At 36.3% G+C, this 20677-nt stretch overlaps 1 protein-coding gene across 1 annotated transcript in view; it reads right to left on the bottom strand.

Annotated features, from left to right (window-relative positions):
• The window catches only part of mon2 (Mon2 homolog, regulator of endosome-to-Golgi trafficking), a 749535-nt gene that overhangs the window by 648171 nt on the left and 80687 nt on the right, over nucleotides 1–20677 (bottom strand). The window contains exon 4 of the mRNA XM_090397718.1: nucleotides 14186–14313. Within this exon, the coding sequence (XP_090253844.1) occupies nucleotides 14186–14313 (128 nt within the window). The remainder of the gene's footprint in view (nucleotides 1–14185; nucleotides 14314–20677) is intronic.

The following is a 20677-nucleotide window of genomic DNA, read 5'->3' on the forward strand; positions in this document are numbered from 1 at the left end:
AATAAGTGATAGTGAGGTTACTCTCTCTCTCTACCTATCCTTTAGACTTTTAGTATAACGAACCAAACTTTCCTTTTTCGAAACTAGATAACTATACAATATAATTACTCAATTATGTTCTTCGTCTATCGTCTAATCAATGATTAGACGATAGAAATATTAGATCTGATAATGTTGGAGTCTTGACAAGTAACAGACTGATTTGGAGGAAAATTGTAGATAGGAAGTTAGTAATGATGTAATTTTTTCATGTAGTACTGTCATATCCTATACACCCCTTGAGGGTACATGGCAGGAATTTGATGATGATGATGATATAATTACTCAATTACTCCTCTGTATATTTAACTCAATTACTGATTAATTTACTCTCAAAGAGATTGGCTAACTATGCCAAGTTATCTCACAAGTTATATTTCAATCAATAACAGATCAGAGGACTTTCTTAGATATTCCTTATTACTAATTCTTATCAGTCCATCTATAACATATCTACTAGATTACAAAAGTAATTTACAATTAAAGATGGAACTTACAGAGGCTCTTTGTCACACGTTCTTCGAAAGGTTCTGCATAAAAGTTTCTATGCCCTTTTTCTTTCCTCAGGTCTTGGCTTTCATCTGAAGAGTCTTGCTTCAAGGGGGTTCATCAGATTACTGGCAGGTCTTAAACTGCAATTTTTCCAGTATTCAAAAAGTTCAGGCAAGAAGTTTCAGCATACAGGCTTGAAGATTGTTCTGTGGCCTTTGACTCCGGTTGACTTCCCACGGCAAAAAGGACATCTGACACTCTTGGCTCGGGTTCGCCGTAACTTCTTGTTCTCTGTCGACTGCCTCTGGTTCGGACTCCGCTTATGGTCTGCAGCTCACCTCCACTCTGGTTCTGACTGTCCTCTGTTGCGGTTCCAACTGCCTCTCTCTCTTTAGTAACTGGGACCTTCCTCTCCTCTTTTGCCGACATATGATGACTCTTTTCCGATGACTGCCTCCCGATGTTCAGCTCAGTCCATTTTTATTTTAACGTTCTCTGGTCCTTGCACTAAGGGTTGTAAACTCCAAAGAAAATCGGCAGTTCTCCTGGATCCTTTTGTTAAAGTCGGCCAGTTCTTTTTTTCTCCTCCGTGCACTCTTTTTTCCTTGTCTTGTCGGGCAGCGGAAACCTCTCTAAAACTAGTGGACCTCTTTGATATTTTCCTTGTCTTGTCAGGCAGCGGAAATTTCTCTAAAACTAGCGGACCACTTTGATACTAGCTTTGAAGATGTTCATGCACAGATCTTACAAACAACTTTCTCACACACTTCATCGTAAACAACTTTCTTATGCTCTTATATAGAGCTATTATACAAAACTTCCAATGGCAAAGAATTGCCTTTGTTTTTGACAATCTATTATATATTCATTGATATGATATTATATTATATAATCATTGATTATTTTTGTAGCAGTTCTCATGACACTTGACCTCTAAAAATTGATGTAAAGTGCTTTGATATTTTTAAGCTACAATCGAGTTTTACACATCTTCAGCAGTTACTGTATGGATATGAAATGTGGGTAATAAATAAGGAATCAAGAAAACGAATTTTTGAATTTGAAAGAACTTGTTACAGGAAGATATAGAAAATCACAAATAAAGAGCTCTATTGGAAGATACAACCAAAGGAGAATCTAATGCAGAAGATTATACAACGGAAGCTGCAAGTATTTGGATACATCTGCAGAATGAGCGAGGATTGGAAGATAAAGACATTCATGTTTGGTATTATGGATGGTGTAAACAGAAAAGGTAGACCATAGAGAGAATGGACAGATGACATAAAGGACTGGTGTGGAATGGTTTTACAGAAACTGTGACACTGTGCACTGGACAAAGAAAGGTGGAAGAAGATACTGAAGGAGGCATCGGACAGCAACGGGCAGTGTGCCCATCGTGATGATGAATATTTACTGAAATTCCATATCTGGGATTGCTATTATACTTTGTCAAGTTAGTTCATTTTAATTCTTGATATTTTTCTTAAAACCCTCATATCTATTATATCTAGTCGGTGATCATTGTTTTATTTATCACCTAACTCCTCATTTTCGCTTGTAATAAGCTCAATGGCCTATCATGTCATCTTTGAAAACCTATTTAGCGCTCTTTCACCTCCATATGATACCAACTAACTCACTTTCAGCTGAAAAGTTGTGATAAAGATTCTTCACATTTTAGAAGGGATTTGAATCCATGTCTTTTCAACCAAAGGGCATCATCAAAACTGACTGAGTTACAGAGGCTCTAAAGACTGGTTAGAACGTGTCTTTATATGGAATTTCTCTTATTCCATATAAATTTATTCATATAGATCTCTACTATACCAGCTATGCTTATCATATTATCTATTTTCAAATTAAAATTAGAGAACATTTATTGAAGTTCCATGTCAATATATTCTGTATTTTGTGATTTTACAGAAGGTTTATTAAGGAAGAAGCAGAGAAGGTAGTTGACAAATTAAAAAGAAAAAAACTCTTTTAAGTCTCATTATTGAAGATTTAAATTTTGAACAATGGAGGAAATAAATACCGCATACAATATAAAATGTTTTGTGAAAATATGGAGTAAAATAAAGCTAATAATAATGCATAACTAATTGCTGGATTTCTCCTTGGGACATCATTATCATTATTGCACAGGCACCTCCATGGAGTCCTAAAACTCCCCATGGAAGATTCAAACTATTAACACAATATCTATCATACCTCTCCTTGAAACCATTAACAGACAAAGCATTCAACAACTGACTCTGGCAACCCATTCCATTCATTCACCACTCTCTAAGCAAAAAATGTAGACATCACACCCTTGCCAAGCACACTCTTACCCAACTTCCAAGGATGACCTCTTGTCCTGTCCCCTCTAGGTGCTGAAATATTAACTTTGTAATAATCCTATAAAATCCTTTAAGTAGTTTAAATGTTTCTATCATATCTCCCTTTTTTTACCCACCACCAACTTTTGCAATCCTAAAACCCTCAATATATTTTCATAGGAAGCATTCCACAATCTACTCACCATCTTGGTCATCTGCCTCTGGATCGTCCTCACCACTTTCTCATTCCCAAGAAATCCAGATGACCAGACCTGAGCACGACAATCCAAATGTAGTCGTATCAAAGCTTTATAAAGACAAATTATAACTCTTTATTTCTGCTTGTTAGTGTGTTCTTCAATAATCAAGTAATTCTGTGAGCAACTCTGGCTACTTTAGCAATTTGTCGTGTCAACTTCAACTCTCTATCTACTAATCACTAACTTCAATTTCCTGGAGTACAGTTCCTTCAAATGTGGTACACTTTTCCACATTAAACTGACATCCATTATGTTTTGTACATACTGTCAGCCTATTTAAATCATCCTGCAAGCTCTTTACATCACCTTGATTAACTATTACCTTAGCCAACTTTGGGTAAGGTAATAGTTAACAACTATTACCTTACCCTAACAGTTAATCAGCAAACAACTGAATATCTCCTTTTAAATTATTTCCTATATCATTTATGTACAAATTAAACAGGCAGTGATCCAAGCACAGAACCCTATAGTAGACCACTAGTCACCTACCTTCTCCTGAAGTCTTCTCTTCCATATACTACTTTTTAGGTATTTAATCCATTAGCCACCCTTGTATCCATATCACCAGTTTCACATCTATCTCCATTTGTTCCAGTTTGCATAACAGAGTTCCACTTGGTATCCTTAAAACTTTCTGCAAAGTCCAGCAGTATCATGATGTAGCCATTCCCTTTATCCTACTCACTGTATAATAAAAAGTTAGTAAATTACTAAGGCATGACCGACCCTTCACAAAGCCATACTGCCTCTCAGAGCATTACATTCTTATCCACCCATTTCTGAATTCTCTTTTTGAACAACTTTTCTAGTACTTTTACCACAGTCTTGAGATATTCATTGGTCTATAATTTGCTGCCATTGGCTTAGAACTTCTTTACTACAAAGTAATTATTTTGCTCTCCCTACCACTCTCTTGGGACATTGCCAGAGCTAAGACTTAAATTAAACGGTACAGTCAAAGGCATCACCAGTTCCTACACATTCTTGCAAAATGGCAATTTGTTAAGCAGGCCACGATGCCACACACGGTTGAAAGTTTTGGAAATGTCAAGGGTGATGGCACAAGCTTCTATGAACCTTTCCATGGCATGTGTCCAGAGGTGGGTGATGTAAGCTACAAGGTTAACTGTGGATCTTGAATGCAGAATCCAAACTGGTGGTCACTGATTAATTGGTGGACCTCTAAGTAGTGGAACAGCTGGCTACTGATGACTATCTCCATTATTTTGGATTAGACTGAGGTGACAGCAATTGGTTGGTAGTTTGATGATTGACTTCTATCACCCTTTTTAGGAATAGAACAGATATGACAGTGCATCCATGCATTGGGATAAGTACCAGACATGTATAATAGATTGTAGAGATGATGCAGGATGGGTGTTAACTCTGGAGCACAATGTTTGAGAACAATTGGAGAGATGCATCAGGACCAGAAGAGTTATTAGGGTGACAGAAGTGATGCCAGGAGGTCATCTTTATCTTTGGGTGAAGAAGCAGTGGTGCCATCAGAATGAATGAAAGAGAGAGGGGGGGGTGGAATTGCAGTAGAGCAGAAGTTGCATCCAACAGCCTTTGCCATTAGATACAACTTCTAAGCAGTAAAAGAATAGTAGTAGAAAATCATGTGGAAAGGCTTATGTGTTCGTCGCACATATTGATTGGATGTTAACGGTATAGATGCAAACACAGATTGATAAAAAATAACCATTTATTAACTTAAATGCTAATATTTTGCTGGTATGATATCCAGCATCTTCAGAGCATACAAACAAAGTTTATTACAGTAGTGAGACAACCGCAATCCAGTGTAACAGTGGGACTAGTATGAGTAATTGTAAAATGCAACACAAAGACTAAAGTCCTAATTAGGCCAATGGCTATAATCACCATAAGATAGATACAATACTAAATGCTCCCCCAAAAATCCCTCCCCCACTATCTACCACAGAAGACTACAACAAAACTATCACCATCCTATACATTAAAGGCACATTTGAAATGATATCTAGGGGTACTTAATAAACACCAACTATGCACTGTATTTAAACCTTATGTGAAATTGGCAACTCATCCTTTCACCTAAGGCAGATTCTCTCCTTTATCACATCCAGGAGTCTATGAAGTGCCCTGTTCATGTCATCGAGCCTACTGTGAACAGACAGGAAGAACTGTGGACATCTGCCTCAGTGAACACAAAAAATATATCCGGCACTTTTGCTATGGCAAGTCGGGTCTGGCAGACCATGCTTTGGATACCTCTGCACACAGGATCAATTGCACAGAAGCTTTTACTAGTCAGAGAGGTTGTTCCTGGAATCAACAGAAGCCTTGAAACATACTCCAAACCTCAACAAGTATGGCTTGTTGAGGCTTGGAGTATGTTTATAAATACTACCAAAGATTTGGGAGACAGTCACCCCAAAACCAAATTAATATTTATTTTTTTATTTTTTATTTTTTATTTTTAAACTTAGATGGCGCCTAATTAGGACTTTAGTCTTTGTGTTGCATGCTACAATTACCCATACTAGTCCCACTGTTACACCAGATTGCGGTTGTCTTGCTACTGTAACAAAGTTCACTGTTACACCGGATTGCGGTTGTCTTGCTACTGTAACAAAGTTCACTGTTACACCGGATTGCGGTTGTCTTGCTACTGTAACAAAGTTCACTGTTACACCAGATTGCGGTTGTCTTGCTACTGTAACAAAGTTCAATGTTACACCGGATTGCGGTTGTCTCGTTACAAACTTTGTTACAGTAGCAAGACACATGCTGGATATAATACCAAGATATAATAAGAAAGATGCCGGATATAATACCAGCAAAATATTAGCATTTAAGTTAATAAAGTTAATTAAGTTATTTTCTTATCAATCTATGTTTGCATCTATACCATTAAAATCCAGTGTAACAGTGGGACTAGTATGAGTAATTGTAAAATGCAACACAAAGACTAAAGTCCTAATTAGGCCAATGGCTATAATCACCATAAGATAGATACAATACTAAATGCTCCCCCAAAAATCCCTCCCCCACTATCTACCACAGAAGACTACAACAAAACTATCACCATCCTATACATTAAAGGCACATTTGAAATGATATCTAGGGGTACTTAATAAACACCAACTATGCACTGTATTTAAACCTTATGTGAAATTGGCAACTCATCCTTTCACCTAAGGCAGATTCTCTCCTTTATCACATCCAGGAGTCTATGAAGTGCCCTGTTCATGTCATCGAGCCTACTGTGAACAGACAGGAAGAACTGTGGACATCTGCCTCAGTGAACACAAAAAATATATCCGGCACTTTTGCTATGGCAAGTCGGGTCTGGCAGACCATGCTTTGGATACCTCTGCACACAGGATCAATTGCACAGAAGCTTTTACTAGTCAGAGAGGTTGTTCCTGGAATCAACAGAAGCCTTGAAACATACTCCAAACCTCAACAAGTATGGCTTGTTGAGGCTTGGAGTATGTTTATAAATACTACCAAAGATTTGGGAGACAGTCACCCCAAAACCAAATTAATATTTATTTTTTTATTTTTTATTTTTTATTTTTAAACTTAGATGGCGCCTAATTAGGACTTTAGTCTTTGTGTTGCATGCTACAATTACCCATACTAGTCCCACTGTTACACCAGATTGCGGTTGTCTTGCTACTGTAACAAAGTTCACTGTTACACCGGATTGCGGTTGTCTTGCTACTGTAACAAAGTTCACTGTTACACCGGATTGCGGTTGTCTTGCTACTGTAACAAAGTTCACTGTTACACCAGATTGCGGTTGTCTTGCTACTGTAACAAAGTTCAATGTTACACCGGATTGCGGTTGTCTCGTTACAAACTTTGTTACAGTAGCAAGACACATGCTGGATATAATACCAAGATATAATAAGAAAGATGCCAGATATAATACCAGCAAAATATTAGCATTTAAGTTAATAAAGTTAATTAAGTTATTTTCTTATCAATCTATGTTTGCATCTATACCATTAAAATCCAATCAACAAGTAGTACAAAATATTCAAAAATATAATTTGTGATCCATATGATTGCTTGCAGGAGAAAAGCTAATAGAAACCTGAAATGTGGAACATTAGCTGGAATAGATAACATACAATCAGAAGTCTGAAATATTGAGGTATAATACTTATACTAAATCTACTCTACACTGCACAATTCAGAAGGATGAATATCAGATGATTGCAGTAGTGTTCATAGTATCCTCTATTTAAAAAAAAAAAAAAAAAGGGAAATAAAACAATGCAAGAATTACAGAAGAATTTTCATTCTAAATCTTGTGATACTTAGTAGGAAAATTAGTTCCATGTAAGTATTTATGTAAGCATACTTAAAAAGAAGCCAAGAAAAATTGTAGAAGAGAAACTCAAGGACATGCTGATTGGATCAAATAAGAATTATCAGGATCAGATTTTCACATTAAGACAAATAGTTGAGAAATTGTGTTATCAAAAAAATCTAATTATTGTTAAGGAAATTGTAGTACTTTTTTTGTCATGCATTTTGCCAATCTAGTCCCACCTTCCTTTACATAATAGGTCATATTAGATCTAAAAGTCCAGTAACATGGCATATCTTCTTCTTCATGTAGCTTCCTCAGTGAGAGGGTGCAGAACCATGTTCTTCCAGTTCTCTCTGTTGGTGGCTTTCCTCTTTGTTTCTGCATAGCCATGTGATCCTGTCCATGATCTTATATCTTCAAGCCATGTCTTCGTTTTTTGCTTCTTCATCCTTTTCCCATAATTTTTTCTTCTAAAACTGTTAGTATCCTCTGACCTGCTGAACCTCTCAGTACATATCCCACTAATCTCATCTTTCTCTGGATCATTTCCTGTAATAAAGATCTCTGTGTTCTCATTCTCTGTAGGACATCTGCATTTGTCACATGTTCTGTCCATGGGATTTTCAGAGCTCTCCTATAGCACCACATTTCAAAGGCCATTATCTGTTGCCTTACTCTCTTCTTGAATATCCAGGTCTCACTTCCATATGTGAAAATTGACCACACTAATGTTCTTATCATTCTTTTCTTTGTCTTGATACTCGCAGAACTTCTGAGCAGATCTTTATTTTTCCAGAATGCATCTTTAGTTATGGCTGTTCTTATTTTTATTTCTTTATCTTGCTTTCCATCTGCAGTAAAGTAGGTGCCTAATATTTGTATTCTGTTGTATGTTCATTTTCATATTGTTTATGAATATTTCTGGCTCGGATCTGTTTTCTTTTGAGATTTTCATAAATTTAGTCTTTTTTGCATTTATATCTAATCCAAACTCTTTACCTTCTTCAATTAGTAGCTGCAGTAATTTGATTAATTTGTTTTTGTTTTCTGCTATTAGAATGATATCATCACCCTAAGATTGTTGTATTTTATAACATTGATACTAATTCCTATTTTTTGTTTTTCAATCTTTTTCATCACTGTCTGCTATTAGAATGATATCATCACCCTAAGATTGTTGTATTTTATACCATTGATACTAATTCCTATTTTTTGTTTTTCAATCTTTTTCATCATTGTCTCACTATAGATATTAAACAGACTTGGTGAAAGAATACAACCTTGTCTAACTCCTCTTTTTATTTTCACTACAGAAACCTCAGAGTTAAACAGCTGCAATTTCTGTTTGGTGTAAATCATTTTTATAATCTTAAGTACATGCTCATCCATGTCTAATTTATCTAATATATTGAACATTTTATTATGTTTTATCTGGTCAAAGGCCTTCTGAAAGTCTATGAAGCATATGTAAATGTTCCTATTTCTTGCAAGTGATCTTTCTATTGGTATTTTTAGTTCCAGGTTACCATTAAATGGTTCCCATTCCTCTTCTGAAGCCTTTCTGTTGTTCACTCAATTCCCAGATTAAGGCCCTTTCAATTTCTTTGTTAACAATGGTGAAAATAATTTTAGATGCATGGGATATTGTGCTCACAGCTCTGTAATCCTCGCAATTTTGTGCATTATTTTTCTTTGGAATTGGTATGCAGATAGATGTTGTAAAAACTTCAGGTAACTATTGTTTTATAGATGTCCTGAATGAATTCCACTAAATAGTTGTTATTATCACCAGTCAAAGCTTTTAGCAACTCAGCTGGGATATTATCACCACCAGAGGATTTATTATTAGGAAGATTCTTAATTACGTATTCTATCTCCTTTCTTGTCAATAGAGCGGCATCTGTTGCTACGTTTAACTTATGGTGTCATGAATCAGCTATCATGTTACCATTATCATCATCATTGAGATCTGATAAGTACTCCACCCAGCTTTCATTTATCTTTTCCTTATCAATGATTATGTTCCCATCTTTGTCCTTGATGTTATTAGACTGTGTATGTTTTGCTTTCCCATTAAGTTCTTTCACTTTCAGGATTGCTTCTCTTGTTTTGTTCCTATTTTGTAATTCTTCTATCTCGGTGCCCTGCCTATTTATTCAGTTTTCTTTCAGTCTCCTGCATAACTATTTGATTTTTTTATCCAATGTTTTATATCTCAATCTTTCTTCTTCATTTGCTCCTCTTTTCCATGTTCTTCTTTCATCGACAAGATGGATCCATGTTTTTTCTTTCTTTCTTCTTGTTTAGTGATGTGGTTTTTAGCAGATGTTATGATAGCTGCTTGTAGTCTATTCCACTGAGAGGGTTCATTTTCGTTTTGTGACTATGCAAACAGCAATTCTGATACATTTTCATTAAATTTTGATTTTACTATTGGATTTTGTACCATTTGTAGATCCCATTTTAGGGATTAACTTCTTTTAATTTTTGTTTTCAGGCAAATATTCATCTTCATTAAGACCAGTCTATGACCAAATCCACAGTCAGCACTTAGCAGCACCTTTGAGTTCCGTATTCCATTGAAGTAATGTTTACTGATCACAATATAGTCTAATTGATTTTTGTATCTTCCATCCAGACTTTCCCATGTGTATCTTGCTGTTGGTTTTTGCTCAAAATAAATGTTAGTTATGATGAGACTGTGCTTGTTACAGAAATCAATCAGTTTTTGTCCTCTCTCGTTCTGAATTCCAAGTCCAAATGGACCCAGGTGTATAGATGTTCTCTCTGATAAAACTTTTGCATTTCCACCCATAGCACAAATAAATCAATCTTTCTTGCCTCCAACTTCCTTTATGCACAATTCTATTTTATCATACATGTTATCTATTTCTGCTTCCTCATTCTGTTCTGTAGGAGCATATGTTTGAATGATCAGTATATCTGTAGGTTGCGACTTCATTAGAATTGCCTTTACTCTATCTGATTTTTTGATATATAACTTGGAATATATAAACCATCATCATCATCAAATTCCTGCCATATACCCTCAACGGGTGTACAGGATATGATAGTACTACATGAAAAATTTACATCATTACTAACTTACTATATACAATTTTCCTCCAAATCAATCTGTTAGCTGTCAAGACACTCCAACATTATCAGATCTTATATTTCTGTCGTCAAAGGCACTTTGTACCGTATCAATCCACCTATGTCTTGGTCTTCCTCTGGGTCGTTTTGCTGCAAACCTGGCAGAGAACACTTGTTTTGCCAATCTTTCCTCACCCATTCTGTTTAAATGATCATACCACCTGAGATTAGCTCTGCAAACGCATTCCTGGATGCTGACAATGTCAAGTTCTTTCCTAATATCCTCATTTTTAATATGATATTGCATTGATGCCATCTGTTCACGCCTATAATCTTTCTCAGGATTCTCATATCTGTGGTCTCTAGTCTTTGATTAAGTATTTTACTTTTGACCCAGCTCTCAGATCCATAAGTTAAAACTGGTTTGAACACTGTCTTGTATACAGCTAATTTAGTGTTCCGACTAATTTCTCTCTTATTCCATATAAATGTATTCAATTGACTTCCTACTATACCAGCTTTATTCATTCTGTTGTCTATTTCCATATTTAATTTACCATCTGTACTAAAAATCGTGCCTAAGTAAGTGAAATGTCTTACTTGTTCCACAGGTTCTCCATTCACAACACAGTTGACATTTTCAACAATTCTCCCTATTTTCATTGTCTTTGTCTTTTTATTGCTGACCTTCATACCATATCTATTACAACAGTTATTCAATTTAGTCAGGGAATCTTGCAAACTTGTAGCAGATTTATTTAGAAGTATAACATCGTCCGCATAAAGCAAAGAGCTGACATTAACATCTCCAATTCTGTTATCATGTTTAATACCACTTTCCTTCATAATGTGATCCATATAGATAATGAATAACAGAGGGGATAATGTACATCCTTGTCTCACACCAGATTTAACATTAAACCATCTCCCTGCACTTCCTTCAATTCTAACTACTGACTTACAACTCAAATAAAGACTAAATATTGCTTGATATAATGCCCCATATAACTGTAGCATATGGGAATATAACAAAGATCTCAAATAGAGATCTTTGTTATGTTCCCATGATTTCTCCACTATTTGATGTAAAGTGAAGATCTGATCCTGACAGCCTCTATTTGGCCAGAATCCAGCTAGTTCTTCACCAAGCTTTTCTTCTACAATTCTTCTCAACCGTTCCATAGGTATACTTGCATATATCTTACCAGGAACACTCACTAGGAAATACCTCTTTAATTCTCACATTCAGTTTTATTTTCCTTTTCATATATGGGTACTATGAGAGCTCTACTCCAATCATTGGGAATTCGTCCCTTTTCCAGGCCTTCTGAACTATGCAGTGCAGCCACTGTAAGACTTTTATAACACTATACTTCAGCATTTCTGGTTGAATATCATCTACTCCTGCTGCCTTTCCACATTTCAAGACTTTGATGGCTTTTTCTACATCAAGTATGGATATGTATTCCTGACTGTATGCCTGGTCAGTGCTTTTTACCACTGTGCTGTCATCACTGCCTGTTTCATTTAGCAGTTTTTCAAAGTAATTACTCCATACTTCAAGGATATCTTTTTCTCCTGTTTTCATGTCACCTTTATCATCTCTAATGCCTTTTACAAACTCTTTCCTCCATTCCTAAGCTTCTTCAACAACCTCCAGAATATTTTGCCACCCTCTTGATATTTATTTTCTATATTCTTGCCAAAGTCCTCCCATGACTTTTGTTTAGCTAATTTTACACAGTGTTTAGCATTCTTGCATTTGTCTCTATATTCTCTAAGAGCACTAGCTGACTTATTTGACAGGAACTTTTGATATGCTTTCTTCTTTTCCTTCACTGCCTCTTTAACTTCTTGTGTCCACCAGGGAGTTCTGATTTTTTTATCCTCGCAGACAACCTCACCACATGCCTCTCTGGCAGAATCAATGTCTTCTTCAGAGTTTGCCACTGAATCTCCAGGGTTTGATTCCTGTTCTCAAACTCTTTCATTTTTTCTTCAATAATCTTTGTGTATTTTAGTCTACAGTTCACATCTGAGAGCTGCTCAACTTTTATTCGCTTTAAAACTTTCTTACATGTTATTCTTTTCAATATGAAATTCAATTTTATCCTGCTCAAGACTAGATAGTGATCACTTCCAATTTCAAATCCTCTATACACTCTGGCATCCTGCACCAGGGAGAAAACATCACTATCAACAATAACATAGTCAATGAGACTTTTCTTATTCCTAGCCTCTTCTCTCCATGTGAATTTGTGCACATTTTTATGTTGGAACATGGTGTTAGTAATAACATGTCCATGTCCTGAGCAGAAATCCAACAGATATTTGCCATTATTATTAGCTTTGCTCTTTTCTCCAAATTTTCCCAAAATATTTTTGTATGTCTGACAATCATTTGCTACTCTGCTATTTAGATCCCCAACAAGGACCAACTTTTCCTTTTTCATTGTGTCAGTTGTTTTCTCTAAAGCATCAAAAAATTCCTCCACTTCCACCTTAGTAGAACCTTCTGTGGGACCATAGGCACAAATAAGTCTCGTTGTCCAGTTCCCATTCTGATATTTGCCCACATTACTCTACTTGAGACCGACTGCCATTCAAGAAGATTAGCCTCGTATTTTGTGTTGAATACTATGGCTACTCCTTCTTTTCCTTGATTGTCATTGCCTGAATTAACATTTTGTATTTATTGCTCAGAAAGATCTCACTAGTTTTGGTCTTTTTTGTTTCAGTCACCCCTATTATGTCGATCTGGTACTTATCTAATTCCTCAGCTAGCTCCATTTCTTTGCCATTCAGGCTTCTTACGTTGATAGTACCGATCTTTAACTCTGGTGATGTTGAGTTGGGGTTTGTTTTCAGATTTGTTCCACTAGCTGACTTTTTGCTGTTCACCCTGGTTCCCTGGCAAAAACAAAACAACAGGGGGGAGGGCCTTGTTTAACTGGGCGACGCCCCAGCTAGAATGAAATTTTGTCATGTTGTACCATTATTTTGTATTTTGGTTTAAGCCAATAAGAATACAATTTGATTGGCTAAATCCCAAATTGCCAGCCCATCCTCGTTCATTCAGTATCCAGGTAGATAGTCAACAGGGTACACCATGAGAAGGTGAGGATTGGACATTAGGTCAGAAGCCCTGGTCAGTTCTCCTCATTTCTTTAAAGGCTATGTGGAGGTCTCCTCTCAGTTATACAGCTTTGACCCTTAAGCACCTCATATATAAATCTAATTTGTATAAATGATAATAAGTGGTTAATTTATCTCTATAATTTTCCAATGCAGGTATTCTGTCTTGGTTGTCCATTTTCATGATGTAGGTGTGTTTTCAATAGGAAAAAACGAGCCATTTCCATATATGAGATATACCAATATACTCCATACTCCATAGCATATACTTCATATAGTTAACTTCAGATGAATTATTTGAACATTGCAGCATATGTACAGAAAGTGTTTGTTATAGTTGCTCATGAAAATAACTGACAAATGATAAATGAATGTGCCAAATATCATTCTGGAAAAAAAAAAAAAAAAGTATATACTTATAAGAACATGTAGATTTTGATTTCAAATGATGCAGTACAGAAGAAAAGTAGTGACTTTTTTATCAAATGGTTTCAAATAAAATATAAGAAAACATAAACACTTACAGAAGAAACAGCTTCTTGAGTGATTAGTCTCTGTATTGATGTCAAACATATTTGTACTATTTTAATATTTTTAGTATCACAACCCATAAAAAATGGTTCCATTATTTCAGGACTTTCAGATATTAAAGCTAAATAAAACAAAGTGTGTATAAATGATTTTATAAATATTAACAAAACATCTTAGTAAAAAGGTATGTATCATTCATATAAAATATACAACATCTTGAACCAACAAACAATGACTTCAAGTTTAACATTAAAAAATACTCTTTACAATCCTGAAAGTTATAAGTCAATAGTCATAATTCAGAAGACTGTTCATCAAACTGTTCCTTTCTTATACTACATATATGTATATACAGGGCTTCAGAATCAATCTACTTTATGTAAATATTGTTGTAGGTGTTTAAAAAAACTAAACATTACATCGACAAAACAAAGTAACACATTCTTTAATTCTCAACTGCATTATACATAACTATAAATAGAGAAACATGCTTTCCTTTAATGTGGGGGTTTAAAATGTATGCCACAACACAGATCATTACAACTCAGTTTGTGTTTTCTTTCATTTATTGTTCATAATGAAAGATGAATATAAATTATCCATAAACAATAATTTAATAGGAAAGACAAATAATAAAATTCACAAAAACGAGACAGTAGATACCATATGATCCAGTCTTTGACCTGTCTTTGCATGATAATTGAATTCTTTAAATAACAATATTAAAAAGCATTTTCATTATGTAAAATTTTCAAGAACTTAATTACATTAAGCTAAATTAAATCATGTTATGAATTGTGAAAATAAGCTTAGGACAATACTATATTACAAATGTGCACCTAATTAAGGGGGTAAAGGTGTGAGGAGTAAATAAGATTTTATATATTTTGTTATATAGTTTATTTTGTTAATGAAATTATGTTATGAGAAAAGTACAATTTTTTTTTAATAATAATTACCTATTACAATATATTGTGCTTACTGTATATATGTGTAATGTTAATAATATTATTATTATTATACATGACCACCAAGGAGTCCAAGTACTCATTTTAGGAGGGCACTCTTCTCCGCTCTGCTATACACGTCTTGCCATCTCCCTTACTACTTAATTCTTCCACTACATAACAACTACCACCCATCACCAACAATATGCCTGTATGTGAGATGAAAAATTCAAGTTTCCGGGAGAAAAAACTCTGCTACCAGCATATGAGATCAGTTATCTCACCTTTAATTGAAAAACTCCATATACAGATTTCTCTCAGCAAGATGAAAAGGAGCTCATTTGAGGCTATTTGGTGTGAGATTGAGACTGGCAGAATAAAATATACAGTTGGGTGCTGATATAGACCAGGTGATGGAATAGATGGTGGAGATAGTATGCATAGGGAAATTGATGAAATGATTGGAAGGAGGGTAATTATTATGGGGGATTTCAACTATGGTAACATTGATTGGAAGGAGGAGAGGACACATGTGAGGAAGGAAAAGGATTTTATTCAATTATTAACGGATAACTATCTGAGACAGCATGTAATTGAAAATACTAGGGGTGTGAGAGTGCTTGACCTGGTAATAGCATCTGAGAATTTGACTGTAATGAATATGACAATGTTGCCACCTATTGGTGAGAGTGATCATAAGGTCTTGACCTGGGAAGTGGCTAAAGGTGTGGAATTTTCGATTAAGACAGGGTATATGTGGAATTACCGTGCTGGCAAGTATGACAAGCTTAGGAGATTGCTTGGATCAGTGCCATGGCATGTACAACTGCAAAGGCTGGATGTCGATAGAGCACGGGAAGTGGTCAAGGAGCATTTACAGGAGGTAATGGCTGATTGTATACCTAGGATCCGAATAGTAAAACAAGTAGGGGTTAAATGGATGAATAACACCATTAAGCTTGAGCTGCAAAAAAAGACACAACTGTGGAGGGAATTTAAAGAAAGGGGTGACCTGCAGGCACACGAACGGTATAAAGTGCAGGCCAGAAAGGTAACGAGTGTGGTAAAAAAAGCAAAAGCGAATTATGAAAGGAAACTAGCTTTGCAAGCAAAAGAGAATCCCAAACAGTTCTTTCAATATGCTGCAAGCAAGAAAAAAACTGTACACGGCAAAATGATTTTAAGGAATGACGATGGTAAGGAGGTCACTGAGTCAGTCGATATAGTGGAGTTACTGAGCGCGCACTTTGCAAAAGCATATCATCCAGGTGGTGACATTGAAAAAATGAAGGAACCATTAGTTTATACGGGAATAGTGATGAATGAAGTGGAGGTGACTAGTCTATTACAGAACCTTAATGTGAACACATCTGTGGGATTGGATGGTATACCGGCACGGGTCTTGCGTGAAGCGACTAAAGAATTATCAGTGCCCTTGACCATGTTGTTTAATCTGAGTCTCAGGTCTGGTTTAGTCCCGAAGGTGTGGAAAGAGGGGAAAATAGTTTCACTGCATAAAGGAGGATCCAAGACTACGGTTGCAAATTACCGACCGATCAGCATATCAGGAGTCGTTGTCAAGGTCTTAGAGAAAGTAGTCAAGGGAAAAATACAGGAATGGATTGATGAAATTGAGATACTGTACAGGGGACAGCATGGCTTTGTGAAGGGTAGATCATGCTTCAGTAACCTGCTCAAGTTTTATAACAAGGTGACGGCTGAACTGGATAAGGGAAATGGGTTTACAGTAATACTGCTGGACCTGGCAAAGGCGTTTGACAGGATACCACATGGAATACTAATCCGTAAACTACAACATATGGGAATGGATATAGGATTGGTGAGATGGATAGGTGGTTGGTTGATGGAGAGATATCAAAGAGTAGTTTATTCAGGAGTAGAGTCCAAAAGACGGCCTGTGACTAGTGGTGTGCCGCAGGGTTCTGTTCTTGGACCACTGCTGTTTAATCTGTTCATTAACGATATAGGGAAGGATCTAAGTAGAACAATTCATTTGTTCGCTGATGATGCAAAGTTGGGTAGGGCAATAGTGAATGCAGAAGATGTCAAAGTCTTGCAGCATGACTTAGATAGATTGGAGTTCTGGGCTAAGGAGAATGGATGTCAATTTAATGTGACAAAATGTAAGGTTATGCATTTTGGGGTGAAAAGATTAGCAGCAGTATACCACATTGGTGGAACTGTACTCCAAGAGATTGATGAGGCCAGGGACTTGGGAGTGTTGGTGGATAGGGAGATGAAGTTTAGGGGGCACATTGCAAAAGTAGCTAAATCAGCTCATCAACTCACTTGGTTGTTGAAAAATACCTTGACGAGCAGAGACAAGCATGTTATTGTACCTCTGTACCGAGCCTTGATAAGACCTCATCTCGACTACTGAGACCAGATTTGGTCACCTCGGTTCCTTCTTGATGGGGAGGAGGTGGAGAGGATCCAGAGGCGAGTGACTAAGATGATAACAGGTCTATGGAATGAACCATATGAGAACAGGTTGAAGATTTGTGGGTTGCAGAAACTAGTTGATAGGCAGAGGAGGGGAGATATGATTGAGACATTCAAATTGCTAAAGGGATTCTATAGGATTAATTCAGAGGATATTTTTGAGATCAGGACTGGTGGTGGGAGAACTAGGGGACACCTATGGAAGCTGGGCAAGAGTGTGGTTAGCAGGGGGGGTGTTAGAGCTGGGTTCTTTACTTTTAGAGTGGTAAATGAGTGGAATAAGCTGCCAGTCTGTTGTGGGTGCTATGACGGTGAATGAGTTCAAGACAAGGTATGATAGATACTGTGAGAATGTAATTGCATAGTTGTGTGGACATGATGTTTAGGGCCTCTCTCGATGAGTCTAAGGACTCCTGGAGTCGCCCGAAATAATAATAATAAGAAGAAGAAGAATCGAACTCAGGTCTTTTCCAACTGAAGGGCACAATGATCCATTGTTCTTCCAATTGCACTATGGAGGCAATTCAATACTGAACTAAATTAATGCACTGATCATTTTTGATTTAAAACTTTTTATTGGAAATAACTGTAATTTAATTTAATTGTATCCAAGATATGAAAAACGTACGTTTCTCACACACTTCAAGTGTGCAGGATTTACTGTTTTCAAGTAAAGCACTATAATTATAACAAGTAATGATGGCTTATCTTTTTGCGCTTCATGAATGAAATGAAAACTGGAAGCGTGATGAACAGTGGAGCATGGAGTAAAAAGAACACTATTAAAATGCTGTGAGAGGAATGAGGGAATTTTTGAAACTCAACAGTGAATATTTATGAAGTCTCATATAAAAAGAAAAATGTTTAAAAGTGATTAATTGTTATATTATAACAATGACAGAACAACTGTTGGAGAGGGGAGAAAGAATACAACAGGTTGAGTTTTTAATTACTACAAAAAAAAACAGTCTTTCATATAGAAAGAAAAATAAAGTTCTGAACCTTAAAGGAGACAAAAAGGACAGAAGAAAGCAAAAATGACTGGTTTACATTATTACTTTTAGAGAAAACCAGCAACTAAAGTTGTAAGTGTTTTTGCAATTCTTTCAAAAGGAAGGACGTAGTGTTTGAATTAAGGATTTCAAATCCAGAAGTTTTATTTCCAACTCTCTCTCTCTCTCTAGAAATAAAACTTCTTTAATAATTTTGCTGGTAGCCACCAGTAATCAAATAACTTGACAATTAATGGCATGTTTAAAATGGGGGGGAAAAAAGTGTCAATTATGGAAAAATATATATATACAGGGTGTTCGGGATAAATTTGACATATTTATAATTAATTATATTTTTCCGTAAGTTACATGTATTAACACACACTTCTCTTCATTTAAAAGGTTGGACCCTTCTTCATTCATATACAAGATGTCAGAAAGGATGGATAGCTGGAACCCACCTGAATCATGGAAGAGAATAACTTGTATCATGATGATTCGTGCCGGCCATCAAAATAAGGATATTTCGACTGCTGCCCAATGCTCCCTGAATACAGTAAAAACAATCAGGCATGAACTAGAGACTTGCAATGGTGACTACGAGGATGTAGCAAGAAGAAAGATCCCTAGCAGACGATCTGATTGCGTTCGTACAGCAGAATTCCTCGCAAATCTGCAGGAACAGGTGTTGAAGATCCCTGGCATTGGAATTCGGGCTTTGTCACGTGAAATGAATGTTGCAGCCTCTACTATGAAGCTTGCACTCAATGAAGACCTCCGCTACTACTCATACAAGCGTCGCAAAGGTCAGCTGCTTACAGAAAAGGCCCGTGAAAAACGTTTGATAAACGCGAAGAAACTTCTAAGCAAAGTGAAACATCCTGCGGAACCACAAACAATCTGGTTCTTTTCCGATGAGAAAAACTTTTGCCAGGATCAAAAACACAACACGCAGAATAACAGATGGCTTGCATACAGTACAAAGGACATTCCTCGTGTAATGCAGACTAAATTTCCCCAAACTGTGATGGTTTTCAGATGTGTATCCTCTGAAGGCAATGTGATGCCTCCGCATTTTTTCCAAGAGGGCCTCAGGTTGACTTCAGATGGCTACATGGAGTTGCTAAACACTGTAGTCAAGCCCTGGATAACAAGGGTAGCCAATGGTAGGCCGTATGTATGGCAGCAGGATTCGGCCCCTTGCCACACCTCTGGGAAAAGTCAAAAATGGTTGTCTGAAAATTTCTACGACTTCACCAGTCCAAATGTTTGGCCTCCAAACTCCCCAGACCTTAACCCCATGGATTATTTTGTATGGGGCGCAGTTGAAAAAGACACCAATCGCACTTCCAGTAATACAAAAGCCCAGTTAATGGATAAAATTAAAACAGTTTTTGCGGCCCTTCCCAGGGAGACTGTAGCATCAGCTTGTTCGAGGTTCCGAAGCAGGATTGAAGCTGTGATCGATGCTAATGGTGGTTATTTTGAGTAAATCTTGTTGATAGTATTGTAATTAACTCTGCCTGTAATGTTTTTTGTCAATTCATTAAATTTAATAGATACAAAGAAGATTTTCTTTTTCCTTACGAAACTGTCAAATTTATCCCGAACACCCTGTATATATATATTTTGAATACATTTAGAATGACGCTGAAATTCACTTGTCACTTGTGTTAAGTGAAATTCTACACATAAATGAAATTATCTTCAGTCATATTCATGTGATAACAGGGGAAAATGGGTCTAAATGGAAGTCATGGCTCTTCTCCCCTTCCAAATGAAAGAAATAGATGCAACCATAAAGGTAAATTGTGATTTGTTAAGAAGTCATTTCAATCTTGTATGTGAAATGAAGAATGAATGAAAAGAGTTAAGAATTTCAGACAGTATTATTTGACCAAAATGTCAGTTTTATGCTAGTGCAAAGCTATTAAGACAATATAGAGAAATGGAAGTTAGCAAGTGACTAAGCTAAAGGTGCAATGAGGTAGGACTAAAATAGTAAATGACAGGGGTTGGTGCTCCTTGAGAAGCCTGGTTACCATCTACACACTAAACCATTAACTGTATTTGAAGTGATATG

This window comes from Typopeltis vanoorti, chromosome 1 (assembly GCF_054136105.1).
Source record: "Typopeltis vanoorti isolate ZY-2024b chromosome 1, IOZ_Tvanoo_1.0, whole genome shotgun sequence".
In the NCBI taxonomy this organism is placed as follows: domain Eukaryota; kingdom Metazoa; phylum Arthropoda; class Arachnida; order Uropygi; family Thelyphonidae; genus Typopeltis; species Typopeltis vanoorti.